Source organism: Pseudogymnoascus verrucosus (assembly GCF_001662655.1).
Source record: "Pseudogymnoascus verrucosus strain UAMH 10579 unplaced genomic scaffold scaffold_14, whole genome shotgun sequence".
Classification (NCBI taxonomy): domain Eukaryota; kingdom Fungi; phylum Ascomycota; class Leotiomycetes; order Thelebolales; family Thelebolaceae; genus Pseudogymnoascus; species Pseudogymnoascus verrucosus.
This window is the reverse complement of record NW_017263665.1, coordinates 325,877-351,825: the sequence shown is the minus strand read 5'-3', so window position 1 is coordinate 351,825 and position 25,949 is coordinate 325,877. Positions and strand designations below refer to the sequence as shown.

The following is a 25,949-nucleotide window of genomic DNA, read 5'->3' as shown; positions in this document are numbered from 1 at the left end:
CCTTCACTACGACGCACCCCTCAACGCCATAGCCCCCAAAACCTGCACCCCCAACTCCCTCCTCTCCCTCTCCTCTTCCTCCCTCTTCTCCTCCTCCCCCATCCCCTTCTTCTTCCCCTGCTGCCCCACAAGCGGGAGTTTATACACCTTCCTCACCCTCGCCCAGTCCGTCACCGTGCCGAGCTCCTCGTCGCTGAAGGGGGCCTGCTTGCCCTCCACGGCGGAGGTGAGGTGTTCTTGTATCGATGCGGGGGTTAGGGATGGGGGGGAGGAGGGGGTGGTGATTTTGATGGCTATTAGGGAGGTGGTGGTGGGGGAGACGCCGAAGCGACGGAAGGATTCTGCGATCTGGTGGGGGAGTTAGTATGGATGCGAGAGGGGTGATGCTTGTGGCCATGTGGGGAGGAGTCTCGAACTCGGGCGTTGACTCACGTTGTTGTTAGGGCTGAGACAGAAGACTATTTCCGAATGCACGTTCCGCGTCCGCAATCGGCCCTCAATATTATCGTTTATCGCCCTGAATGCTGCGGCGAGGATCTGCACCTTCGACACGACCTATAGTAGCCAGTAAGCCAGTCTCTCCTGTTCACACCATGATCACGTGATGCACATCAACCCTGACAGGAGAGTGGCGGGCGGGAAGAGGAAGGGGAGACGCACGACGCTAGCATCGATGAGGGCATATTCGAAGTCGGTGTTGCCGGCGAGCAGCTGCGCATGCAGAAAGGCGGCGTTGGTGACGGAGTGGAAGAGGGCGATATGGACATCGTGACCCGGGGGCAGGTGTTCGATGGCGATGGTGGTGAGAGACATTGGGGGCGGTGAAGGTGAGGTCGTACGCGGAAGGCGTGATGAGGCCGAGTAAGGAGAGGTATATGCGCTGGATGTCTTGGGTTGTGGTGGTGGTGGCGGTGATGGTGGGGGATGGCGGGGCAGAGCTGTTCAGCTGAGTTTTGGGGTCCAATCGCCGATCCCGTGATTTTCAGTGCGGGTGAGGTGAGATGAGGCCTAGAATAGTTTCCAGAATAGAGCCCTTGGGAATTCTTGGTATTGTTTCAGGAGATGCAGTTGCGGGAAGACACGAAGACGGCGGTTGCTTGGGTCGGGATGGGATATCTGTGGTTGTGGTTGTGGTTGTTTTTGACATGTCGATGGTCGATGATATGCCCCGGCGGGGTATGTTTAGGCGACAAATGCTAATAAATGGTCCACTAGAAAGTGAACAACCCGCATCTCACATAACCCGGCGGCCATAGGGCTGATGTTCATTGCAGGATATCCACATCTGCAGCTTCAACATGCATCGGCATCTACCCTGCCGCCCCGGGATGCCCGGTAGCTACCTCATCGGCTTGTCTGGTTGGTTGTCCAGGAACATCCGATACGAAGTATATATAGAGACATGCCAATAATATGTCCAGAGAGACCATCAGTCAGCCACGATGCGGTGACAAAGAATCGTCGATGTAGGACGAGAACCAGCCGTATTCGGGGATTTCTTAAGGTGAGGTGCTGCAAAGATGCTCAGCCGCATTCATCACAGAAAGATGTATGGATGTATGCACAGGACCTGTCACTCACAGACGGCTGGCTCAGGCGCTTTGTAACTCATGATAGGCTGGGAAAGAACGTTGCACCGTATATGTGGTAGTATGCTGGTCCGGTTGATTCTCCCCAGACGCTCTAGACTAAACCTGGCTCATCGGGGTCTCCTAGGGGTCTGAGATCTGGATGATGACAGAGTTGACGCTGACAGAGTTGTATGATGTGGTTGGCGGGGCTGAGCAGGGTGTCCATACTTCCTCGTATGAAGGAAGAAGCTTGTTCACGATGCAGCCAAGTCTAAATATATGATATAAAAATAAATATAAAGAAAGACATTATACATATGCACCTGCTATCTTACACATAGCTATGCGCGCAGTCCTGAGAATGCAAGACAGCCAATATCAATGTCAATATCAATATTCATAAAGGCGGCAGAGAGTATGAAAGTCGTTCGATATATTGTTCTCCATCCCTATCCCATTTGTCCATTTCCCACCCCCTTCGAATCCCAAATATCCTCAAATCCCATACTCTTTCTTACTCATTAATACATTTTTATATATATATTATATATATATATACTCAATGTGATGCACGGTGCTCCCTATATATCCCATCACAGTGATATCCAGCGCCGTGGTATTTACACGCCAGCCCCCCAGCCTCGAAAATTAGCGCGTTTTCCCTGTCCACTGCACAAAATCCCACAAGATCCCAAAAATGGGCTCTTGGAGCACTCAAGACACCCAAAACCACCATCTCCATCGATTCCTTCGCGACAACACGGCGTCGTCGTTGTCGTTATCGTCTCAGCTTGTCGTGGGCGCGTTGCGACAAACTCATCGAGACCATCTCGGTCATCATTCAGTGTCGCCGTCCCTGTCTCCGTCACCTTCGGCTTCTTCCATACGCATCCTAAGCACGGCATCCTCCGCACCACCTCGAGCTCACCCAATGCCTCCAAAGCGAACGGCCTCAGGGTCGCCCACGGGCACGCCAGCGAAGTTACCAAAGCCAGAAACGAAGCCAGAGACTTTCTCCAACTCAGTCAAGAAGCGTCTACAGTCGTCGACCAGAACGGGTCAGGCCTGCGACCGATGCAAGGTACGGCGCATACGTCCCCTATAACTAACTAAACCCTGCCGGATCGGCCCCAGGCAATGCGACCGCGGGGAGACCGCAACTAAATTATAGTCGCTGATTGATTTTCACAGGTGCGGAAGATTCGCTGCGATGGCCTGACGAATGGATGCTCGCCTTGCCTACAAAATAATACAGAATGTCGAACCACGGACCGCATCACCGGCCGCGCTGCCCCGCGAGGCTACGTGGAGTCAATCGAGCAACAAAACCGCGATCAATCGTCGCGGATCCGCGAGCTAGAGGGCCTATTGATGCAGAATGGCATTGAAGTTAAGCCATCGAATACCTTCCCAGAGCCAGCTGCCCAGTACTACAACAACGTCTCTCAGAATGGTCTCCCGTCGATGTGGACTGCGGGTCCGAACTCCAGCGTGTACGCGACTCCGACGCCGAGCCACAACGCTTCCACGAACCCACAGGAGACGAATCTGTTCCGCGCGCTGCCGGCGTTTAGAGCAGGATGTCCTGGAGATAACTACCTGGGCGTGTTGCCGCCGAAGTCGGCGTTGAGCTCGATCAAGGGCACGGCGCTGTCGATTCTGGGGATGGAGATTGACATTACCGATTTCCCGTCGCAGGATCTCGATGAGCCGGAGCAGAATACGCTACACCCGAATTTATATAATAAGTCGTACCAAGCCTTCCTGCAGAGTGCCCTCAATATCAACCCGAAGCTTGATAAGGTCAAGCTGCCTGATAGGGAAGAGGGGATCACATATGCACAATGGTTCTTCCGCGTCATCAATTCATTTATGCCAATTCTTCACAAGGGAACTTTCATGGCTCTGGTATGTATTGCCCTCTTTCTCAAATTGCCTTTAGGATTCTAATATACGATAGTTGACTCGCGTTTACGATGACCCAAGTTTCCGCCCGACTGTCGCTCAGACCGTGATGATCCACATGGTCTTCGCGATCATGTTCTTCCAATACTCTGTCCGCAACCTGGAAGATTCGTCGCAGCAAGCCTACCTCAACGCCCAGTCCAACCTCCACTACCATTACGCGCTCGGCATGTTCTACGACCTATCATGTAGCCACACTCTTGAAGACGCGCAGGCCATGGCGTTGGTCTGCTCACACCTTCGCAATTTCCCCAAACCAGGCGCCAGCTGGATCCTCTCGCGGGTGACGGTAATATTTGCCATGGAGCTCGGCCTGCACCGCTCAGTCAAGCGATGGGGACCTGACAGCGACGTGAGCGCCTACGACCAGGAGATCCGCAAGCGTATCTTCTGGTCAATCCTCGTCATCAGTATTACACTGAGCGGCAAGCTGGGGCGCCCCATGCCCTTCCGCCTCGAGGACTTCGATGTTGAAATTCCAGAGCCAATGGACGATGAAGTATTCGCCGAGCTCGAGATGCCCCTGTCACAGAGAAGCGGGAAGTGCCTCCATACCATCGGCCTGCAGGCCTTCAAGGTCCACGCGCTATTCCTGGGCATGTTCAGCACGATATACACCGTGCAACGGTCGCCAGACACATACATGGAGGCCGTGCACACGCTCGAGGCCAAGATCAAGGAGTGGCGCGATGGCTTGCCAAGCGAGCTCGTTACCTCGTCAGCGTCGAACGGACAGGAGGCCCGCGTTTTCGCTCTGTACGCTGAGCTATGGGGTCTCGAGTTCCGCATGCTGCTACGACACCCGGCTGTGTCTATGACGCAAGATGTGGCGTTTAATACGGAGAGCATGCGAATCTGTGTCGAGTGCGCAGGGCAGATGCTTGTGGCTGCGAAGCAACTACAGACTTTCAAGAGTTTGGATACGACTTGGTATAATAGCGCTGTATTTGTGATGGCGATTACTACGACACTGTTTGCGCAGTGGGAGAAGCGCAATGAGACGACTGCTTCGGACCTATCGGCACTGAGAGTTGAGATGGATGAGTGGCTGAATATCATGGGTGATATTGGCGCGCTACTCGGTATGTCTTACCTTATTCCAATTTCTATCCCTACAAAGACTAACATCGCCAGGCTCTGGCACCCGCCTCCGCGAAGCCGTCCGCGTTGTAACTGATGGTACAATCGGTCTCTTGAGCCGCAACCTTCAAAGCAAAGCGGCAGCCGAGCACTCCAAATCACCCTCCCGCCGCCCACAATCCCAAAACACCAACGCCGCTCCCTCTACCACCGGCACCACAGCTACACCCACTCACGCGAATCCTAGCGCATACCCCCAACCCTCTACCTCCACCTTCACAAACCAATATCCCGACAACACCCACGGCTCGCCAACAGCCGGAAATGCATACCTCACACCCGACCAACAAGGTCTTGCCCACCAATCCACACCCTACCCAGCCGCAACACAGTACTACCCCGACCCGCCAGCATCATCAGGAGTACCGTACCAACCACAGGAGCACGGATACGCCTACACACCCGGCATGAGCGACAGCGTCGAAGCGCCCCTTCTCGCCGCCTTCGCAGCACAAGCATCACAAGTACCAGCCGCATGGCCCGTGCGATCAAACGCCCAACCCAACACCGCCACGGGGAACAGCGTCGGCGGGATGGGCGTTAATGGCTCCGCTACCGGGGCGAACGGGAATCCGCACTCTGGGTCGCAGTCGTGGCAGCTGTGGACGTCGACTATGGCGGGGAATCTGGAACCGCAGGATTGTTACAGCGCGAGTGCGCTGATGCAACTTGGTGGGAGGGAGATGGGTGGGGGTTCTGGGGATGGAGGAGGAGGAGGGGGGCAAGGGGCGGAGATGGGGCAGATGGGTGGGGGGGTTATGGGAGGACAGCAGCAGCAGCAGGGGGGGGGGATGATGGGGGATGGTGGGGGTGCGACGACGGGGGGAGCGTGGCCGTTGAATATTTTTGATATTGGGAGTGGAGGTGGTGGTGCGTGAGGGGGGATGAAGATGGGGGGGAGACTTGTAAAATGTATGATTGGGGGTTGGCGTTTGTGGATGGGTTTGCTATGATGGGGTGGTGATTTTGGGTGAGGATGGCGTTTGGGAAGGTGGGGTGGAGTTGGGAGGTTGGGTGTGTATACCATACCATATCGTACCGTATTATATTGTGTTCTTGGCTAAGCCGTGAATTAGCCCGGAGAATCAATGCGCTTTATCTACCGTGTCATCTTTCGTTGTTCAAATGCTGTGAAGTTATTGATCAGTGAGTGGAGTGAAATGAGACAGGATTGCGGATTCACAATCACAGAACCCTTCACGCCCTTCGCCCATTCACAATTCCTCACTCTATTACTCGCATTTATCACCGCAATTATGTCACATTCACATTCACAGCCACATTCAGGAGGACCTCAATTTAAAAGCACGCTTTATTGACTTCTCTGTCTACTCGTACAGAAAGGAAAAGCAGAAGCTGTCGATGAATATGCGCACCAAGTCGAGAAGTAGCCGCCAATGCCGAAAGAAGAAACCAAAGTTGCAGAGTTACTCAATGTACCAAGCCAAAACAGATGCCAAAGCGCAGAAACATGCAGAGTCGCACAAAAGAGCCAAAGTAACAAATTCGCGGTAAAAAAGCCAAAGTCGATGAATGCGAAGTCATATAAAAGCTAGCGAAACTGGAAATAGGAGATGAAAAGTATGCTCGTATGCGGATGGATCCGATGGAGGGTGCCTGGACAGATAGCCAAGTCGAGTTGCGAAGCCGTTGAAATAGTCCTAGTACCAACTTCGGTGAGAATGCGGTGTCTGATACCGATTTGATCAAGATCTCGGATAGGTAGTCGCTGGTTGATGACCGAGAGATTATCACACTCCCATTAAAGATGGAGAACTCAGGCTCGTGAGAATCCTCAACACAAGTCGATTCGGAAAGCACGACAACCGGACCAGGTCCTATGGATAGAACCCTTGTTCAAGAACTAAAGCACTCACGAGAAAGAAGCCAGGAGTTGCTGCCCACGTGCAGCAGCCCCGAGGAGCTGCTGTGGAACGACAAAGGCAGCAACCCCCGCCCCATACCAGGAGAGGTAAAGGGGTAATCCAGAAAACGAAAGCGCGCAGAGCAGCACAACCATGTTGGATGGCGGGATGGCCTGACGTCGCTGTCCACGTACAGCGGCCCCCCCCAAAAAAACGAAGGAAACCGCTGTGGCAAAAACACAGACAGCAACGCCAGACCAACCGCAGATAAGTTCTGCAAGGCGACTACCGGTCCAAAGGGGACGGGAGGGATAGAGCCGCCCACGTACGAAAACACGAAACTTTCCGTTGCGAATCAAGAACGGCCTCCTCTGTTTCCGGTGAAAGATCACTTTGGGCCGGGCCGGGGACGCGGCGGCGGGTAAGCTGTCGGCTGGGGAGCAAAGGAGTCGTTCGGGGTGTACTGAACGACGACCTCGCAAGGGTCCTTGGAGTGAGACGCCTTGATCTTGAGGGCGTCGTTCACGCTGGTGTTGTAAGTCTCGAATCGTTTGAGTGCCTGGACGGCCGAAGGCACGTCCGCGAAGACTATCGTCGCGTTGCCGGAGTTGTAGATGCACACTCGTTCGATGCTCGACGCGCGAACGAAGCCACCACCCACAACGGCGTTCCTCATCTCCTTCTCCCCGAAGCTGCTGAACAGCTGCTCAAGCCCCACCAGGCTCAGGCGTCGGCTGACTGCCTGGATTCGCTTCCCATCCTCACCGAGGCTTGGGCGCATGCCAAGGATGAAGGCGTTGGCTGCAAAATTCTCCAAGCGGACGTCGACGGCGCATCCGGGAGGGAAGGGCCAGAGTGCCCTGCTTCGGTCGGCCCAGGGTTGGGATTTTGCGGCCGTGAGAGCATCGAAGTATCCTTTCGCCCCGGGTGTTGCACCGGGGTTTATGTCCATCTTTGCCGCATCTCGGAAGATGATGCGGGCACAGAGCTTGCCGTAGTCTGCACCGAATTGGATTGCAAATAATGCCCCGTAGTGGCCAGAGGAGACGGAATCTGCCATGTTGGCAACGGACACCCACCCTGGAATCCCGCTGAGAACGACCATGCGAGAATCTTCGCTGGGACAGTTCGGTGTGGCTGCCGGCTTCGATGCCACACTCGCGGAAGGGGGAGGCAGGTTAACGATCGGGACGGGGTTGGAAGTAGCCACGGCAGTCGAAGAAGGAAAGGTCGTGACAGTCACCGAAGTAGCGGGCTGTGCGGCCAACGTGGCTGCACGCGGAAAGAATTCTGGCGCAGCTGTGCGTGGGATGAACGCAGGAGCCGATGCGGATAACTGTGGTCTGTGAAAGACAGAACCACGCGGAGCCACAGGAGGAAGAGTGCTGCCACCACCTGCTAAAGATAGTCCTTGTTGAGCGGTGGACTCGCCCTCCATGTTTCGGGGTGGAAAAATGACCACTGAGCTCCGGAGCTGGTCAACGGTGAAGACTTTTCAAAGTCAGTATCAAGCCGAATAAGTCCACACAAGCGCGGCCTTCGGAGGAGGAGAACTTACATCCGGCGAGCTGCACGAAAGCACCGCGACTGGTGCGACCAGTTTGAGAACCTGAAGCAGCCGGGCTCGGTGATGCGGCTTGACCCGCGACTTGACCCGTTGGTCGACGGATCGGTCCACCGGCGCTGGTGATGATGATCACTGGTGGGGTGATCAGAGCACCCGCGTATCTGCGGTCGAATTGTCTGAACTGTGAGAGGAAGAAAAAAAAAGTCAGTCCAGATCCAGATCAAGAAGCGAGGCCAATCTTCCGGTCCATGAAAGAAGTGAACGAAGAAAGAAGGCAAGGAAGGAAAAGGAAGAGAGCGGCTTACCTCGGCCGGCCAGAATTGTTCTGCCTCCGGAATCAAATACCAAAGCGCTGCGTTCTCTGAAGTGGCAGCCCCAAGTCCCGGTGGGCGCTGGGGTGCGGGCGGACGACCCCAGGCGTGTCTCTCCGGGACTGGCACCGTCTCCCAGGGGTGTTCGTGGGAGGGATAGTACCCTCCACGTAACAGACGGGCGTATTGCTCTGGATGGTGAGTTAGAGAGCTTGTTGATTGCGGAATGGAGCGGAGGGGGGACTCACCGATCTCCTCGGCAGCAACTTCAGTCTGACCATCCGCGCGGTAGACGAGGGCACCCGCAGCGTTCCTGGCCATGCCGAGAGAACCCAGCCGGACCGTGTGTTTGCGAGTCTGGTGGTGGTGGGTTAGCAAAAGCTGGAAGGAAGGAAACTTATAGTTGATTCCAGGGTGAGAAATGAGAAGGGAGGATGTGGGAACAAAGACGTGTTGGGGAACAAGGCGGATAGCACCGCCATGATAGGAAGTCTGGACAAAGGGACAGAGCAAGAGAAAGGAAGCGATAGTAGCCGATTAGTTGAGCCGATCAAAGAGGCAAAAACATCGGCTTTGCTTTCACAGGCCCAAGAATGCTTGCGATGAAAAGCGATGAGAGTAGGGGATGAAGAGCAATGAAAGGGGGGGACTTACTCGGTGCCATCCTCTGGAGGATTCGAGTCCGGACATCTTGAGAACTGGAAGAAAAAGAAGAAGAGGAGGGAAGGGTGAGCCGAGAGCAAGAGGAGGCACGGAGACGGCCCGTGGCAAAGTCGATGCGCAGATGCGGAAAGGAAAAGAAGAGGAGGATAGGGCAGGGCCGTGAAGCCGGAGGGGGAAAGGTAAGACCGGAGGGGAGGAAGGATGGGGAGGTGGAAGCTGGGGGAAAGGTAAGTCCGGAGGGGAGGAAGGAAGGAGTGCTGGCTCTCTGTGCTTGATGTCTACGGAGTAGAAAGAGGTAGGTATTGACAGGCCGAAGCCAAGAGAGAAGAACAAGACGAAGGAGTTGGAAAGAAGTAAGTGATCGTAATCGAAATCCTTGATGTTGTTGAATCAAAAAAAAAGGAAAAAGAAGAAGAAAGGAGGAAGGAAAGGAGAGTGAGTTCACACCGAAAGTAAGCGGCACAGCCAGCCGCCCTTGCCGCCCCACTTCATGCGGTGTCGAACAAAGGCATTCAGTTCCTGCTTATCTTGCTAAGTGGGGCTGGACAATTATTTACAGGCACGATAAGTGTATACTATACTATTCAAGTGAATTTTGCTTATAGGGGTGGGAGGGCTGGTGATGGTGATGTGATGGGGATTTTGCTCGCCGGGAGCAAGGGGGCGGCAGGGGGGACAAAGGGGTGGAGGCGATTTTGGTTTAGGATTGCGGGAAGGCGGGACGGGCCTTGGATTGGATACTAGATATATAGTTCAAAGAAAGACCGAAAGCTTTGAAAGTAAAAGTTGTTATATTTGGGGATGAGGAATGGAGACTACCCTCATCGTCACAACCAAGGCTGGAACCCCCAAAGTGTGCACCCTCACGACTGAAACCACAACAATCCACTCAGCACCAAAGACACCGTATTTCATCATCTTCCCTCTCTATCATCATTATTCCCCCATTTAGGACTCGTACTACCACACCCCCCTCATCACCAGAAACTCCAGACCCCAAAATATCCCACCCCACGCCATCAACCCAAAAAAACACCTCACTCAACACCAAACAAAGACACACAGCAAGCTCATTTCATTTCATGAAATTATAAATTAAAATTCTCAAAACTCAAAACCAATCTTTGCTTCTCTATCATTCTTTCCCATGAGAACAGGATCGCTGAGCAAAACAAACTTCAAAAAAACTCCCAGCTCCAATACCAAAAATGGTAAGATGATGAGCTTCCCAAAAAAAAAACCAAAACGCGATGACAATCTTCCCGAACTCCCAACAAACGCTCCAATCTAGCGCTTTGTATTGCAAAAAACACGAATCAACTTCACCCCCCGCCTCCCCCCATTTTCCAAATCCACCAAATCTCGCATTTTCAATACCGTCTGTACTCCCCCAACTCGAAACGGAAAGAAGAAGGAAGAAAAAAAATCTACCACCCAAAAACCCCCCTAACCCTCCTCACCGCCTCCCTAGCCATCAAATCCCTCCCCTCCCTAGTGCGCTCAACCGCATCCTTATTCTCCTGCCCCCTGCGGGCAAGGTACTTCATACATTCCCCCGTCGTCCCCCAAACCAGGTACTTATACGCCTGCGGCACCACCGTCTTCTCCTCCCCCCCCACGACGACCTGTCCCTCGACCTCGACAGCGCGCTGGACAAGCTCGCAGCTCACTTCGTCAGCCATACCCTGGAGTTGGCCGTATACGAGTTCTACGCGTGCTTCGCCCTTGGCGGCTTGGGATTCTTGGACGGCCATGGCGCGGCGGACTGACTCGGGATTGTGCGAGGCGAGGGCGAGGCTGACTTCTGGGAATTTGTCTGCTTCTTCGGTACTTGCAGGGAGGAGAACAGAGTTGTAGGTGCGGCGCAGGACGGACTCGGCGAGGGCGTCGTACATTATATCCGTGTCCTCCTTCGTGTCGTTGATGAGGTGTCGTGGATCGGAGTTGATATACGCCCCCCTCACTAATTTCACGCCGGCCACGAACCCCTCCTTTCTTGCGACGGCGAGGTGGCGCGCGAGGACTGCGGGGCAGCCCTTGAGGTAGGCTTGGTATGTTGAGTAGACCACCGCGGATTCCTTGTTGTAGCGCCTCATCAGATCGAGGACCCAGGAGTCGATGCCAGTCTGGAGCGCGGCCTGCTCAGCGTCGAATACGAGGCGGACGCCGCGGGCCGCAGCGAGGTCACAGACGGATGTGATTGCGTCTTCGAGAGCGGGGCTGGGTGCGAGGTTGTGCGAGAGGTTGTAGAGGGCTTGGCTTCCCGCGCCTGTGAGTTTGACAGCCACGAATCCGCCGGGGGCGACGAGGGAGACGGTCTTGAGAGTCCCTTGTTTCCAGGGGAGGATTTCGTTTGTGATTGTTGCCGCGGTGGCTTTCCCGCCTGATGCTTCGAGGGCAGCGGCGGCGTTGGCGTCGAGGACGACTTCACGGGCGTAGCAGAGCATGACGCCTTTGTAGCCCATGGACTTTAGGGAGTCGATGGTGCGGGAGACTTCGGTGGGGGTCTCGCCGGCGCAGAAGTGGGCGTAGAAGGTGCGCTTGAGGAGGGCGCGGAGGAGGGGGTTGCGGTCGGGGTTTAGGAAGGCGGAGGGGGAGGAGGCGAGGTAGGAGAGGATTGCGAGGGAGGGGGGGAGGAGGAGGCGAGAGGAGGAGATGGAGGAGATGAGGATGTTGCGGAGGAGGAGGGGGAGGGGGAGGATGGAGAGGGGGGGGAGTTTGGGGCGGGGGGTGGTGGTTGGGGGGGTGGTGAGTTGGGAGAGGGTGTCGTTGGGGAAGGAGGTGGATGCTGCGGCCTGGCGTTGGAGGGTGCGGGAGGAGAGACCGCGGGGGTAGGGGGCGTTTTGGCTGATTTTTGTGCCGGATGTGGCCAGCTTCAGCTTCATCATGGGTGGGGATTTGCCGGCCATTGTGTGTGTGGTGGGTATGGACAATGGGGTGAGTGAGGTGAGATGAGGTGACTGGAGTGTCTCGCTAGGAGAGCAGTCAAAGAGACGCGGTGTGAAAGCTGTGCGCTCGATGGAGTGAAGTCGATGCGTGTGTATCTGAGTGGGTGTTATAGCAGTCCGGGATATACCTCGGTCGGTTGGTGTGGTAGTAGTGTAGGCGATGTACGTCAATGAAGCTCACGATCGCGGTGGTAGGTAGACTTCAAATGAAGGTCCGATAGTTCGACTTCACCTCAACCTCACAGTTGATTGATCCGACTTCACCTCCGCGAACAAAAATATCTCCGGGTATATCGCTTGCTTCCAATCTCTCTCTTTGGTCGTTCCTTCCTCGCGCAGACAATGACGGCAGATAGTGGCAACGGCAATAACAACAGCAACAGCAACAGCAACAGCAACAACAACGATAGAGATGTATGAGCGGCAGTAGGAGTCTAAGCAAGAGCAAGAAAGATGACCAGACTCGATGATGATGAATAATACCGATAACAGAAGATAGAACCACGTCACAACATACCTGGGCATCCCACCTACCTTTATATATATACAGCCGCCACCACCATGATACGGCACGCACCCACCCGTATGGTGTGGAGGGGGAGAGGGTGGAGGGGAAACCGTACGAGAGCCGTTGGTGGCCTACACACCTTATTTTCCTTTACCTACAGTCATCTCACCACACACCCGCACTACACATGGCATCACACGCCACTTTTTCCTTCTTACACACACAATCCAGGCACAGCACACACAGCACAGCTAGTCAACACAAAGCCGAGACCCATCGCAGGCCGAGACTACTACACACCTCATGGCATAAGGACAGCGACTTCGGCGTAGACGATCGTGGGTCCGTCGGTCGGGGATGGGGCGGGTGGGTGGGTGCTGGTGTGGTGGTGGGTGTATGTGTAAGTGTAGTCTTTTTTTTTTCTGCGGCATCAGGTGGGTTGTTGTGGTAGTGAGTGTGTAATGGAATTGGTGTGTAAGGTGGGAAAGTGTGTGGAGGGGGAGCAGGTGGTTCGGTGGTTTCGGTCGGGGTTGGTGGTGGGAGGTGGTTCGAAGTCGTAATCGCCTTTGTGGTACTTGGGGAGTGTTGGAGGCGGCGTCAGCTGGTGGTGGTTGGAAATGTACCGTGCACGTAGGAATTGGTAGGAATTGGGTGGCGGAGGTACGGATAAGCTTGGGCGTGGTGGGCGGAGGGTGGGAGGGGAGGCAATTGGTATGGGCTTATCTGGGGGGAAGGGGGGTATACAATTGTGTATAGAGAGCAGAGATAATACAGATAATACAAGATAATACAGGATATACAATTGGTATACAGCTCTACAGATAATACAAGATATGCAGATATACAGATAATACAAGATATACAGTATACACACATACAATATACACACATACATACACTTTATGAGGTATACAGACCATTACATACCATACCCCTCCAAATGCCATAGTTCAATGGCAAAAACACCAGACATTTCCCCCCATTTTCCCTGTGGCCTCTTGTTGTTATCCATTGTTTCCCTTTCCCCCCCACCCCCCACCAGATAATAGACCAGATTACACCACATGCACCACCATCACCATATATCACGGTTAATGCAGCCTAGTACAGCTACCAAAAGACCAAAGATAGAAAAAAGAAGATAGAAAAAAAGATAAGTAGAGTACATGCACTACTTTGACACTACTTACGCTATCTTTAGGCTCTGTATCCGTTAGTATGGTCGCATAGTCGCATAGTCGCACTAACTTCGAGAGGGTCCAGACAAGATAAAGGACATCGCCCCGACGAAAGCCGAGATAGAAGGCGACTAAATTACGGGGAAGGTGACATTGCGTCTACGGAATCTACGGGAAAGGAGCACAGTGTGCCATTGTGTTGGTGATGTCTATGGGGCTAAACCTAAAACAGTCAAAATACCCTACGCCACTGCAGCGGGAGTGAGTAATGAATTGCAAAGTCTATTGAATGATCCATACCGACTCGCGATTCTAGCCGGTGTCACCTGACCCTTTTTACCTCTTCTTACCCACAGATGGGCCTGATACAGTAACTCCAGCCCCCATTATCCCCATCATGGCCCTTGTGGCCCCTACCTCTCTACCTCCACCCCCCCACATATTTCCGACTTGAAGCTTTTCACCAGCGCCAACGGGCCCAGTCGAGCCACTCTTTTTACTACTAACACTACTAAACACTACTAAAACACTACTAACAACTACAACTCTTACACTCCGTAATGCAAACCAACGGTACTTGTGTGCATCTCCCCTCGCATATACTCGCTGAGTCTTTCCCCATACAATCATCCAATTCACCATTTCCGAGTGTCATCCACTGTCATCCAGGTGTCATCCCCGAACCCACGACCCTCCCCAAACCTCATCAGGCGAGACCGGTGCTGCCGTTATCGGGATTGACTTCTAAGACACCAAGACACGCACCAATGCAGGCGGGCCGAATGCAGGTGGTGGTGCGCAGGTGCTGAGTTGGGGTTTGGATTAGTTGGCTTTTCTTTGCTTCTTGTGAGGGGAGAGAGTCACGAGGGAGAGGGTGATGAGGCGGCGTGGCCGTTGTTCTTTCTCCGCTTTGTCACCGTCCTCTTGTCCTCACTCCCTCACTCCCTCACTCCCTCACTCCCTCCCATTTCAATTCTTTCCTCTTCGCTTCTTCTTCGTCTCCAATTGGTATATCCTCCTCAATCAATCGCTGTTCTTCAGTATTTCGCGCTCAATCGCTGTTCTTCGACAATGCGCGTTCATTCGCTCCTTTTCACCCATTCGTGCCCAATCGCTCTTCTCAGGTATTCCTTCAATCCCTCTTCTCACGTATTCGCGTTCAATCAGTCTTCCTCACCCCTCCTCCTCCGTATCCCCGTATCCCCAGCCATCCACCCCTCATAATGTCGTGCTCTCCCTCCCCCCCTCCCCCCTCCTCCCCATCACAAAATCCACATACCCAGGCCTCCTCCCCCGCAACGCCCCAACCGCATCCTGCGCCAACCCATACGCCAACCCGATCGCAAGCCCCGTCTTCGCCGTCCGCGCCGCCGTAGCCATCGGAAAGCGGTCTGTGTGGTGGTAAGTTCGTCAGCAAATGTGTCTTTCTTTCAGGTAGGTAGGTCATATGATCAACAAAAAAAATCCAACACCGAAACCAACAACGCTCCTTCCATCCCTCAGGCACTCGCGCAGTCGGCTGTTGCGCGTCGCTCTTTCCTTACATGGCGCAATGGCTTAGTAGATCCATCCATCGTGCCTTCCCCGCCGACCAGGTACTCCCGTGTCGCTCTTTCCCCTCTCACGATGTTCCACGTAGCTGCTCTCTCTTACCGCCCGGCGCACCTTCCTTCTCAGACGAGGCGCCGGTGTATCGCTCCTACCTCCCCGGATGAGACAACCATCGCATCGCCTTTCCTCTTCCCCTCTGGCGCACTTTCCCCCTCTCGACGGACGAGGCACTCTAGCCTCGCTCCTTCCCTCCCACATCTAGCCCTCATCCCCGTGTCACACACCATCACCATCACCATCACCAACACCACCCAAAAGAAAAAAACACAAACGGAAAATAAAACTTACTCCACAAACTAAACCCCCCCGCCACCGTCAAACTCGCCACAACCGTACTCCCCGCATCCCTCCCCCCCCTCACCACATCCAGCACCTCCTCCGTCCCCAAAAACAGCGCCGTCCACACCGCCACCCTCCCCCCCATCCTCACCCCCTCCTTAACCCCCTCAAGCAACATCTTATAATTCTTGCTCTTATGATATAAATACCACCCCGTCGGTTCCTTCGGCAAGCGATGCGCGTTCTCTGCACGGAACCGTAAACCGGCGAGTCCGAATCCGTGGGAGCCCCCGAGAGTTAAGCCGACGAGGAAGGCGGTGCTGGTGCCGAGGAGGAGGCGCTGGGGGGGGGGGAGGGAGAGGCGCGCGTCGGCGGTGCGGGAGGTGCGGAGGGCGGAGAGGTGCGCTTGAAGAGCTTCTTTTTGGGCGGGGGTCCAGTCGTCGGCGTCGGTGGGGGTGGTGGTGTTTGGTTTCGGGTCTGAATTCCCCTCGGCGCTGGGATTGGGCGTCGTCGTCGTCGCCATTATGGCCGGGTTGGGCGGATCTGACGCCATTTTTTGGGGGTGTTGAAGCTTTGGAGCTTCGTAGTGACAGGGATGCGGGATGGGATTTTGGGGCGTATATATGGATTCCTCGGTTCAGGGATCTTTTTTGGTAGGTGGAGTCACGTGATGACGCGTTCTTTGCGCGCGGGTTGGCGCGGGGGGGGTTTTGGTGGTGGAGGGCTTGGCGGTTGGGTGAGGTTTGGTTACGGGGCGAGATGCGAGTGAGGTTCTTCACGAACAACTTCGGATTCTTGGTCACGTAGATTGTGTGTATGTGCCACGAAAAATATAGAGCTGTACCAACTCTTTGATAACGAATAAACAACTCGAAATCTACACCACACCAGCGTATTGGTCCTCCAGGAACAGCCTTTCTCTGTTCTCCCCAATCTTGACCACACATCATATCCACCCACCTCACCCATCTCACTCACTCACTCACAAACAACCCTCAAACACCACACCACACACACCTCACCCAAACCACTCCCAGGCAAGCAAAAATGGTACCACCTTTACTCCCCTCCCCCTCCCCTCCCCCATAGCAAAGACCAACCAACTAACACATCCCCCTCCACAGCCTCCCAAAAAACCCACCCCCCCATCAACTTACCTCCGCCTCAAACACGCCCGCACCACCATCCTCCTCCTCGCCTCCCCCATCACCCCCCTCTCGACGCTGGTTGCAGACCTCCTCTCCGCGCTGCAAGAGCGGTATCCTCATGGTTTGCCGATCTTGACTACCACTACCAGGCGCGACCCGGTCACCTCCCGTGCCGCCGGGGTCTCTGGTACCGGCGACGCTGAGGATGAGGATGAGGATGGTGAGGGTGACGATGAAATGGAGGTGGTGGTGGTGGAAACTCTCACACCGCTACCGAAGTCGGTGGAGGAGATAGAGTTGGCGGTCCCGAATGATGCGTATGATCCCGCGGCGGGGTGGAGGGAGATTGATTGGGCGGAGGAGGGGGGGGAGGGGATGAAGGGTGTTGGGGTGGCGGAAGGGGGGGTGGTGGCGTTTAGGGTTAGGGGGGAGGAGGGGTGGGGGGTTGAGTGGCCGAGGTATGATGAGGAGGAGGAGGAGGTGGAGGAGGGGGAGGGGATGGAGATGGAGGAGGAAGGGGGGGGGGAGATGGAGGTTGTGGTTGGGAAGGGGAAGGGTAGGGAGGAGTAAGGGGAGGGAGTTGTAGGTACAAGGATGGGGGAGGGGAGTTGGAGGCGTTTGAGTGCGAGTGCGCTGGGTGAGGTTGTTTTGCTATGCAGAGATTTGGTGTTTAGAGGAATTGCTTGTCTATAGCTGTGTGACAGCGATGGGAAAGAAAAAATGGCTAGATGGGGCTTAGAGTTTTGGAATTAGAGGTTTTGCTCTCCCAGAACTCGTCTAAAATCAATTGATTCAGATGCATTCACATTCGAACTTTGGGGACTCATGTTTGACTCATCATCAACTGGCGCATATGTAACTGTCAGGCCTGCATAGTCGTTGTGCTGCAAAACAAATCGCAGACCCAACAAGTACAACTCTAGGGCACCTTCTACACTCACCTCGGCGCGACACAGAATCCGGGCAAGAACGGCAAGACGGGCGATCATCAAGCCTCTTATCAGCCACCACAGCCCTACAAACCCATCCCCCCGCCACCCCGACCTCACAAGACCCATTCCCCAGCCCTCAACTGCACAGCTCCCGGCGCGAACGTTCGCTATCCGTAGTGACAGGGTGTACATAGATAGATAAGCGGAATGCGCGGAGAATCTGGGGACATGTCGCCGCTATTGTGTGTGCGACGTTATCTCCCATTGCATAAGGCGGGGCGAGATAGAAGATGAGATAGCCGATCCCCGCGATGGGGAAGGTGGGGAGATAAGAGATGGGAAGATGCATGTATGTTTTTCAGTTCTCGCCCTGGGCCAGCATAAGAGCAGTCAGCAGTTATATTTAGTCCCCAGCACACGCATGATTGTCACATACAACCATGGACGAAAGAGAATTGGGCATCGCTGCCGGAGATGGTGGCAGGATGAGACAACTTTGAACACGGAAAAGAGACGAGGGGACTTGAGGTTTTTGGGTAACTGGAAAGGCGCGATGGACAGGTTGTGTCATTCGCGCCTTCCTAACTTAGACGTTTAGTAGAGAGGCATCCTACTATTACCCAATGTGAAGTTGGGAATGGATTGTCGTTGAACCAAGCCGTCGATGGCGGGGTGACCCATCCCTATCTATCCCTATCCCATCGAGGGGTTACGTCCGTCAATTCACGCATCTCCTCTGTATATATCCCCAAGCTCCTCGAGAGGTATAAGAGGAGCTTGGACATCGTCAATCAATTGAGGTTCCCGTTGATGGAAACTTGATAACTAGTTGTTGTATCGCGTGAGTGGTTCTAAAGCTGAAGCTACTTTTGTTTAACTACACCACCTGGGCACCCTGTCTGCTGTGCCATGTATGACATTCCACTGTTTATATATGCTCCGCCTACTCCCAAGTCAAAACAGCCTTCACCACAGATCCATCAAGGACCGCCTCAACAGCCTTATCCATCTCCTCTGCCGGATAAGTCTTGATCAACTCCGTAAATGGAAAATCCCCCCGCTTCCACGCCTCAACAAGCATCGGGATAAACTCTTGCGGGTAGCAGCTACCCATACAGCAGCCGGTATAGATGCGCCCCGAGTTAACCGTGTTGAAGATATTCGCCGACACGGTGGCGTCAAGCTCATCGAAAGTCAGCAGTGTGATCAAGGCTCACGGGTTAGGGTAATAAGCATCTCACCTTCCCAACACCAACACTAACAACCGTACCCCTCTTCGCCGTCGCCTCCATAAGCGTATTAACCACATCCGCCCGCCCCGTACAATCGATCGACCCACTTACACCCTCTCCATCCGTGAGTTCCAGCAACGCAGCTTTTAGATCCTTGACCTCAGCCGAGTTGATAACATGCGTCGCGCCGTACTTCCTCGCCATATCCAGCCTCGCCTGGATGAGATCAACAGCAATGACCATTTTCGGCTGCTCCTCTTTATTCAACTTCAGCGCCATGATGGCGGCTAATCCCACCGCACCAGCGCCGACGACCGCAACGATCGAGGTCGAGGTCGGCTTGACGACATTCAGCATCGCGCCCGCGCCGGTCATGATTCCGCATCCTAGCGGTGCTAAGAGCTGGAGGGGGGCGTCGGATGGGACTTTGATGATGCTGCGCTCCGTCACGACGGCGTGGCTGGAGAAACTGCTTTGGCCGAAGAAGTGGGATGTGACTGCCTCGCCGGAGGTGGAGGAGTAGGCTTTTGAGCCGTCGGAGCGGCCGACGCCGAAGTTGTCACGCTCCCAGTCTCGGCAGAAGGAGGTGTGGCGGGAGGAGCAGTTGGTGCAGGCGCCGCAGGATGTGTATGAGGTGAGGACGTTGTCGCCGGGGGATAGGGTGGTGACGGAGGAGCCAATGGAGATGACCGTTCCGGCTCCTAAGGTAGGTGTTAGCTGAGACAAGTAGTGATGATTAAGGAAATAGAGAACAAAGTCGGTGGACAACGATGCAGGTCTGTGTGCCCTACATATAGCTGCCATATATTATGTGGGCAAACACAATCACTTTGGGGAAATAAGAATTCATATAAAGAGTAAAACGGTCTACCTTCATGGCCAAATACAGCAGGAAACAACCCTGGGATGCTAGTTTCGTTGCTGAAATTCAGGTCTGTGTGGCAGACGCCGGTGGCTTTCATTCTAATCAAGACCTCATTGTCGCGGAGATTGTCATTCACCTCAATCTTCTGAAACTTAAATGGTGCCCCTGGCTTAGACACCACGAGAGCGTCGGTAAGCATTGCGATGGGGAATATAAAGTATTGTCCTGGTATTTCAATTGGGATACTCCTTTCGTATTTTTTCGTCTCTTTGTCTATTTATCTTTTCCCCGTTAGCCAACGTATAACTCGCCGAGTTCTCCGGTAGACATCCACGGCACTACGACTTCATATTACAGAGACAAGCCAATCTTGATTAGAGCAATTTCTTACAACTAGCCAAGATAGATCGGTCTTTGTTTCTTGGGTTCTAAGAAATCGGCATGTGTACTGTAGTGATTGGCAGAAAGTACGTTGGAACAGCGATCTTTGCGGGGTAACCAGGTTTAGGGGTTGGCCCGAGCTTTCGGGACGAGTGATCGTCAAATGGTGGCAGATAGAACGGCAGTATTATCTGCACTAGTATGGGCGAGAATCAGCCTGGACCAATCAACTTCTCCATAATGCCGATGATGATCGATGAATTCCCCATTTTCTCTCCGCACTTTTAATGCATACTCCGCATTTTTTTTAAGCGTTCCCCGCATCATGGCCCCTCTTCTACATCCTACAGAATAATCGATATACCTGCCTTTCCCTAGCATTTTTCCTTTCCTCAATCTATAACCTAAGTATTCTGGGGGCATATATCCCTATCCTTACTGGCTAGAGAGATTCTCATATATAAATCTCTAGTTCCCCCGTAGCGAATTTCCTACTCACCTCTTACCTTCCCAGGTTATTTTCCTCTTGGTTCCTCTGCCGCTCAAGAGAGCTTTATATAATCATCATGGCGTTGTTCACCTATTCATCATTAACGCTAGTGACTTCGGCCATCATCTTTGTCGTCTCCCTCGTTCGCATCCTGCGCATTGGAAGAAGACCTTCGAATTACCCCCCAGGACCACCGACAATCCCAATTCTTGGTAATCTGCATTTAATGCCAAAACGTGATGCTCACCTCCAGTTCCAAAAATGGGCGAAGGAGTATGGTCCGGTGTACAGTTTGATCCTAGGAACGAAGACTTTGATCGTCCTGTCGAGTGATCAGGCCGTTAAGGATCTCTTGGACAAGAAGAGTGCCATTTACAGTGATCGTCAGGACATGTACATTGGACAGGAGTTATGCTCTGGCGGGCTCCGTGTATTGATGATGGTATATCCTCTCTCTATGCTAATCTCTACTAATAATTAACGCAACCCAGAAATACGGACCAACATGGCGCATGAGCCGCAAGCTCACCCACAACCTCCTCAACGTCTCTTCCGCCCGCTCTTACGTCCCGTACCAAATGCTCGAGAACAAGCAAATGCTTCATGAGATCCTGCACGAGCCTCAAAATGTTCTGCAAGCAATCCGCCGCTACTCCAACTCCCTAACAACAGCGATGACTTTCGGCTGGCGCACCCCTTCTCATGAAGACCCAAAGCTGCAACAGCTCTTCTCAGGCTTCGAGAAGTTTGCCGTACTCAACCAAACAGGCACTGCAGCCATCATTGACTACTATCCCATTCTGCGCTACCTCCCTGAGTTTATCCTCACAGCGCAAGCTAAGGCTCGCGAGCTACACCGTATTGAGAAAGAGCTATACGTTGGGCATTGGCTGAAGGCCAAGCAAACCATCAAAGATGGCTCAGCCAAGCCATGCTTCTGCGTCGACCTCGCTCGCTCCCAAGCCAACGAGGGATTTTCAGACAACCAAGCTGGCTACATATCCGGCACTGTCCTCGAGGCCGGCTCAGACACGACCTCTTCAACCATCTACGCCTTCGTGCAAGCCATGCTCCTCTTCCCAGAAGTCCAGAGGAAAGCGAAGGCCGAGATCGAGAAGGTCGTTGGGCCCAATCGCCTTCCTACTATGGAGGATGAGAAAGACCTCCAGTACATCCGCGGTATCATGAAGGAGTCTCTCCGCTGGATGCCAACCACCATCCTCGGAGCGGTACCACATGCCGTCACAAAGGACGATATTTACCAGGGCTACACGATACCCGCCGGAGCAGGTGTTATGAATAACGTCTACACCATCAACATGGACCCCGTTCGGTTCCCAAACCCCCGACAGTTCCAACCAGAGCGGTACGCCGAGGATTTCCAATCTCTCGGCGAATCGGCCGCAAACCCCGACGCGTCCAAGCGCGATCAATTCACCTTTGGCGCTGGGCGTCGCATCTGTCCTGGTATCCATGTCGCTGAGCGCAGTCTGTTCATCGCGATATCACGGATTCTGTGGGCGTTTGAGATCAGACCAAGGAAGGATGCGGCGGGGAATGATGTCCTGCCAGATGCGGAGAGGCTGACACAGGGGTTCGTGTGCATGCCTGAGGAGTTTGTGTGCGATATTGTGCCGACAAGTAAGGAGAGGGCGGCAATGGTGGAGAGGGAGTGGGAGGAGGCGAAGGAACTGCTGGATATGAAGACGGGGCAGTGGAAGGAGATTCCTAAGGGGATGGCTTTTGGTAGTGTGTAACAAAACCGATGGTAGTTTTTCTTACAAAATTATACACAGGGGTTCCTTGATCCTCGGTCTGCTCTGGCTTCTCACATCCGAGAGCTCGGCCCGTCAACTAAGTTCGTCTATACCACCGACTTCTCCAACCACGCCCGTTGTGTCACCTCTCGACTTCCGGGCTTTGTCTCTTCTATCGAGTTCCATCGTCAAAAAACCCTGATTCTCATTCTCAGCAGCAACCACCCTTGCCTCCCTGATTAATCGCTCAGGGTTGAAGAAATTGAAGCTAACAAGGGAGATAGCCATCAAGCTCCCTTCCAAGGCAATTGCAAATCTCTCGTTTGTTGCCACATAGCCTCTCCAACCCTGGAGTAGCTCCATAGACCGGTATATGCCACGTATCACCATGCAAGTCACCGACAGGAGGGTCGCAGACGACAATATCAGCAGAGGTCGGTTCCTCAGAAGCACGTTCCTACCGCGGTAAAGCACGAGCTCGTAGAGAGTCGCAAACACACAAGTCGAGCCTAGTTGGAAGATTATGCCAGTGACCATAATAGTAGTAGCCGTCGTCGTATCCTGTTTTTTGCTAAAGGCAGCGCCAGCCATACCACCACCAATACCCTGCAGGAGCAGAGAGAAGAAATCCACGGTCAGAAAGATAATCAAGTAGAGCCTGGGTTTCAGAGGTGATGTGTTGTAGCCAATGACTGGGATCATCAGAGCTAAGATAGAATAAATTCCAGCAGTCGTGAAGGCAGGAGCTGGGTTTGAAATTAAATGGGGATGTCGTCGAGTTTTTCTTATTAAGAGACTTACCCATAATCAGGGATGCAAGCTGGGCTTCGAACGACTGAACTGAGTAAGGACATGCATGGGAACCAATGCGCGACACCCAACCCGACAGCTCGCCGAGGGTACCTAGCACAAATGTGATGAGCCAGAGCTTTCGGAAATGATAGGCTTGGTAGCTATGTGTGACCAATACGCCGAGGAAGATTGTGGAAAAGATGATGGCTGCTGGAAGTGATGGTTGGTACCCGAATGGGTTGGGGATTCTGTGGTTCCAGGCAAGACATGGCGGGGTTGGTGGGAGCTCGGTGCTCATTGTTCTGCTCTTAATACAGGATGAGAGATGCGAGAATGGTTGATTTAATCTGTAGTATTAGATGAGGTTTGGCAGAAAGGAAGGGCTATCTAGATGGAATTTTGAATTGGGGGAATTGAAGATATATTAAGAATTGGGGAAGCAGGAAAGTGTAAGATAATGCAGGAATGCAGGTGTGAGTATGGGTAATGTCAGTTGGGGTAGGACAACGCTGACAGTAATAGAGCAGCAGGCGCAAATGGACCAATGAGGTTCTATATACTCTCCCCTAAGACGCGCGTATTATCAATGAATGTGCATGATCCCTGGAAATGCATTGATGTGTTGTTGGTAGGTTTCGTAACCTCGGCGGGAAGATGGCCCGGCCGGACCTGAGGCTGAAGGCATATTGTCCATGATGAGACGGCAGCCTTCAAATTTCTGGCAAGTAAGACTAGAGCTATAGAAGTTGGAAGACAAGAGTTACCACGATATGTTAAGAGGATGCAATACAGTCTGGTTTGTCATGATCAGAACGCGGGCCTTGCACTGGGAAACGCAAGCGGATTTAACAGCTATGTCCGTACTATACATACGACTTTACTACTTCTGGAAGTTCCAACAACATGCCTGCCCAAAGACTTCGGCCAACAAATCTTATTAATGCTATTCCCAGCAGATCTCTGCAATCACATCTTAAAGTATTGCTTATGTTATCTCAACCGGCGCAGGCTTATAAATTCCTCTTCGCGTAAATACTGAAGCCTGACTTACAAATGGACTGTCTCTTACAAAATCACCCCCTGTAAACGGAGCCTGGAGAGACAGGAGGAGCTCTCTATAATTACTATAAAGAACGTAATATCGGTCATCTCTGACGCTGAATTACCCTCCTACTACCTCACCCCGCAGTTTTCACTGTTTAGTCTAAGACGCCTATCGTTACTTTACGGCATATTCTCAATCACAATGGCTTCTTTCCTCATTACCGGTGCCTCGAGAGGATTCGGTCTAGCACTTGCCCGCGAGCTTGTTTCTCTCCCTGACACAGACGTTAGCAAGGTCTTCGCGTCAGCGCGGGGAGATTCCCCCGACTTAGATGAGCTTGCGAAGAGCTCTTCTGGTCGGGTTGTCGTTGTCAAGCTTGACGTAACCCACCCAGAGTCCATCAAGCTAGCAGCAGCCGAAGTCGATGCGAAACTAGATGGCAAGGGGCTGGACGTTTTGATCAACAATGCTGGCGTCTGCCAATATGCTGCTGACGGAGTGAAGTCTATGTACGCATTTTATCACTTTCTTTGCTGGTAAATTTACCCCGGTCTGCTAACTTAAAGCTCTTCAAGGGATAATCTCGAGGAAAGCTTTGCCATCAATGTCCTCGGCGTCCACTGGGTGACCCAAGCTTTCCTTCCACTTCTACGGAAGGGCAGCCTCAAAAAGGTTGCTAATATGTAAGATGAATAATCACTCCTTTATCAATACCATTTTAGTTTCTAACTGGACCAAGCTCTACCACCCTCGGCTCTACTACTCTAGCTCCTGCAGCCCATTACCTCCCCGCCCCAGCCTACAAGATATCGAAAGCGGCAATGAATGCCCTCACCGTCCAATACGCTCTCGACCATGAAAAAGAAGGATTTAGCTTCATCGCCCTGTGCCCTGGCGTACGTACCCCTTCTCTCTTCCCTCTACAATGTCGAATAATACTAAGAGACTGCCGTCTTAGTGGATGAAAACCGATCTCGGTGGTGGCAACATGGCCGACTTGACAGCCGAGCAAGGTGCAAAGGCTTCGTTGGATATTATCTTTACACCAGGGCAGAAGTACAATGGGCTGATGCCAAAGGTTCTGGTTAAGGGTTGGGAGAAGAATGCAGGAAATAACCAGTACGATGGAGCTATTGCTCCGTGGTAATGACTATACTAGCTAGCCTCTATATCTACCCTTTTAATAGTGATTTCATTGCTTTGGCGCGCCAAGGTCTTTCTCAATTATACAGAGACTGCCAAGTGATTTGGAAGAGTTCCTTGATCTCAGTCTGCTCGTTCTACTAAAACCTACGACAGGCAAATGAAGTACTAAGTAAGCGTAGGAGGGCTAGGAAAACACGACTACAGCAAGTGGGATCAGTTAGTCAACAGCAGGCGCAGGAGCTACAAGATGAGAGGGATGTTGTTGAGCAGGTAGAGCAGGTCAGCTTACACTACGATTAGCTTACGAGTCATTACTATGCGCAGCTCTTCTGCCTTAGCAACTATCATAGCATCACAGCATATCGCGCGACCGAATCTAACATTTGCGAATATAGTCGACTACATCACCTATGAATTTGTTTGTTCCTCCGCTTTCTTAGATGGCAAGATGAAGATATTGTAAATCAAGATTGTCTGCGAAAGTTGAATTCTACTGTGTCACTGATATCTAACACTTGCTAGATCTATTGTGCTAGCAATAGTCATGCATTATGC

The 25,949-nt window shown here is 53.0% G+C and overlaps 10 protein-coding genes across 10 annotated transcripts; 4 read left to right on the top strand and 6 right to left on the bottom strand.

Annotated features, from left to right (window-relative positions):
• Window positions 1-6: 6 nt before the first annotated feature.
• VE01_03984 (uncharacterized protein) lies at window positions 7-1,936 on the bottom strand (the record flags this gene model as incomplete). The annotated part of the gene is made up of 3 exons (XM_018273463.2): window positions 661-1,936; window positions 433-555; window positions 7-348 (listed from the first exon to the last, which is right to left on the bottom strand). The coding sequence occupies exons 1-3, from the start codon at window positions 811-813 to the stop codon at window positions 7-9; spliced, it is 618 nt and encodes a 205-aa protein (XP_018131691.1). The 5' UTR covers window positions 814-1,936.
• A 566-nt stretch (window positions 1,937-2,502) lies between these two features.
• On the top strand, window positions 2,503-5,554 carry VE01_03983 (uncharacterized protein; the record flags this gene model as incomplete). Its single annotated transcript, XM_018273462.1, has 4 exons — window positions 2,503-2,652; window positions 2,763-3,479; window positions 3,532-4,618; window positions 4,671-5,554. 4 exons carry the CDS (start codon window positions 2,503-2,505, stop codon window positions 5,552-5,554), a joined length of 2,838 nt encoding a protein of 945 aa, XP_018131688.1.
• Window positions 5,555-6,929: 1,375 nt separating this feature from the next.
• Window positions 6,930-8,740, bottom strand: VE01_03982 (uncharacterized protein; the record flags this gene model as incomplete). The annotated part of the gene is made up of 4 exons (XM_018273461.1): window positions 6,930-8,032; window positions 8,100-8,289; window positions 8,414-8,610; window positions 8,668-8,740. 4 exons carry the CDS (start codon window positions 8,738-8,740, stop codon window positions 6,930-6,932), a joined length of 1,563 nt encoding a protein of 520 aa, XP_018131689.1.
• Window positions 8,741-9,846: 1,106 nt separating this feature from the next.
• On the bottom strand, window positions 9,847-12,534 carry PUT1 (proline dehydrogenase). Its single transcript, XM_018273460.2, has one exon. The coding sequence runs from the start codon at window positions 11,989-11,991 to the stop codon at window positions 10,510-10,512; it is 1,482 nt and encodes a 493-aa protein (XP_018131686.1). The 5' UTR covers window positions 11,992-12,534; the 3' UTR covers window positions 9,847-10,509.
• Window positions 12,535-13,956: 1,422 nt separating this feature from the next.
• Window positions 13,957-16,217, bottom strand: VE01_03980 (uncharacterized protein). The gene is made up of 2 exons (XM_018273459.2): window positions 15,616-16,217; window positions 13,957-15,107 (listed from the first exon to the last, which is right to left on the bottom strand). Exons 1-2 carry the CDS (start codon window positions 16,157-16,159, stop codon window positions 14,935-14,937), a joined length of 717 nt encoding a protein of 238 aa, XP_018131687.2. The 5' UTR covers window positions 16,160-16,217; the 3' UTR covers window positions 13,957-14,934.
• A 161-nt stretch (window positions 16,218-16,378) lies between these two features.
• On the top strand, window positions 16,379-17,324 carry VE01_03979 (uncharacterized protein; the record flags this gene model as incomplete). Its single annotated transcript, XM_018273458.2, has 2 exons — window positions 16,379-16,656; window positions 16,731-17,324. Exons 1-2 carry the CDS (start codon window positions 16,654-16,656, stop codon window positions 17,322-17,324), a joined length of 597 nt encoding a protein of 198 aa, XP_018131684.1. The 5' UTR covers window positions 16,379-16,653.
• Window positions 17,325-18,524: 1,200 nt separating this feature from the next.
• VE01_03978 (uncharacterized protein) lies at window positions 18,525-20,232 on the bottom strand. The gene is made up of 3 exons (XM_018273457.2): window positions 19,790-20,232; window positions 18,928-19,619; window positions 18,525-18,869 (listed from the first exon to the last, which is right to left on the bottom strand). Exons 1-3 carry the CDS (start codon window positions 19,980-19,982, stop codon window positions 18,630-18,632), a joined length of 1,125 nt encoding a protein of 374 aa, XP_018131634.1. The 5' UTR covers window positions 19,983-20,232; the 3' UTR covers window positions 18,525-18,629.
• Window positions 20,233-20,555: 323 nt separating this feature from the next.
• VE01_03977 (uncharacterized protein) lies at window positions 20,556-22,411 on the top strand (the record flags this gene model as incomplete). The annotated part of the gene is made up of 2 exons (XM_018273456.2): window positions 20,556-21,096; window positions 21,146-22,411. Exons 1-2 carry the CDS (start codon window positions 20,731-20,733, stop codon window positions 22,409-22,411), a joined length of 1,632 nt encoding a protein of 543 aa, XP_018131683.1. The 5' UTR covers window positions 20,556-20,730.
• Window positions 22,412-22,424: 13 nt separating this feature from the next.
• On the bottom strand, window positions 22,425-23,656 carry VE01_03976 (uncharacterized protein). Its single transcript, XM_018273455.2, has 2 exons — window positions 23,213-23,656; window positions 22,425-23,157 (listed from the first exon to the last, which is right to left on the bottom strand). Exons 1-2 carry the CDS (start codon window positions 23,499-23,501, stop codon window positions 22,505-22,507), a joined length of 942 nt encoding a protein of 313 aa, XP_018131682.1. The 5' UTR covers window positions 23,502-23,656; the 3' UTR covers window positions 22,425-22,504.
• Window positions 23,657-24,261: 605 nt separating this feature from the next.
• On the top strand, window positions 24,262-25,457 carry VE01_03975 (uncharacterized protein). Its single transcript, XM_018273454.2, has 4 exons — window positions 24,262-24,757; window positions 24,824-24,931; window positions 24,988-25,144; window positions 25,207-25,457. Exons 1-4 carry the CDS (start codon window positions 24,450-24,452, stop codon window positions 25,393-25,395), a joined length of 762 nt encoding a protein of 253 aa, XP_018131633.1. The 5' UTR covers window positions 24,262-24,449; the 3' UTR covers window positions 25,396-25,457.
• The last annotated feature ends 492 nt before the right edge of the window (window positions 25,458-25,949 follow it).

Bases quoted from the DNA above. Each gene is read 5' to 3' on its own strand.
- PUT1 (XM_018273460.2), bottom strand. From the start codon at position 11,991: ATGGCCGGCAAATCCCCACCCATGATGAAGCTGAAGCTGGCCACATCC.
- VE01_03980 (XM_018273459.2), bottom strand. From the start codon at position 16,159: ATGGCGTCAGATCCGCCCAACCCGGCCATAATGGCGACGACGACGACG. The intron at 15,108-15,615 runs GTAAGTTTTATT...ACCACCACACAG, and splicing joins GGGGGGGTTTAGTTTGTGGA to ACCGCTTTCCGATGGCTACG.
- VE01_03978 (XM_018273457.2), bottom strand. From the start codon at position 19,982: ATGCTTACCGACGCTCTCGTGGTGTCTAAGCCAGGGGCACCATTTAAG. The intron at 19,620-19,789 runs GTAGACCGTTTT...CACCTACCTTAG, and splicing joins TGCTGTATTTGGCCATGAAG to GAGCCGGAACGGTCATCTCC. The intron at 18,870-18,927 runs GTGAGATGCTTA...ACTTTCGATGAG, and splicing joins TTAGTGTTGGTGTTGGGAAG to CTTGACGCCACCGTGTCGGC.
- VE01_03976 (XM_018273455.2), bottom strand. From the start codon at position 23,501: ATGAGCACCGAGCTCCCACCAACCCCGCCATGTCTTGCCTGGAACCAC. The intron at 23,158-23,212 runs GTAAGTCTCTTA...TTTCAAACCCAG, and splicing joins GCTTGCATCCCTGATTATGG to CTCCTGCCTTCACGACTGCT.
- VE01_03975 (XM_018273454.2), top strand. From the start codon at position 24,450: ATGGCTTCTTTCCTCATTACCGGTGCCTCGAGAGGATTCGGTCTAGCA. The intron at 24,758-24,823 runs GTACGCATTTTA...AAGCTCTTCAAG, and splicing joins GCTGACGGAGTGAAGTCTAT to GGATAATCTCGAGGAAAGCT. The intron at 24,932-24,987 runs GTAAGATGAATA...AACTGGACCAAG, and splicing joins CTCAAAAAGGTTGCTAATAT to CTCTACCACCCTCGGCTCTA.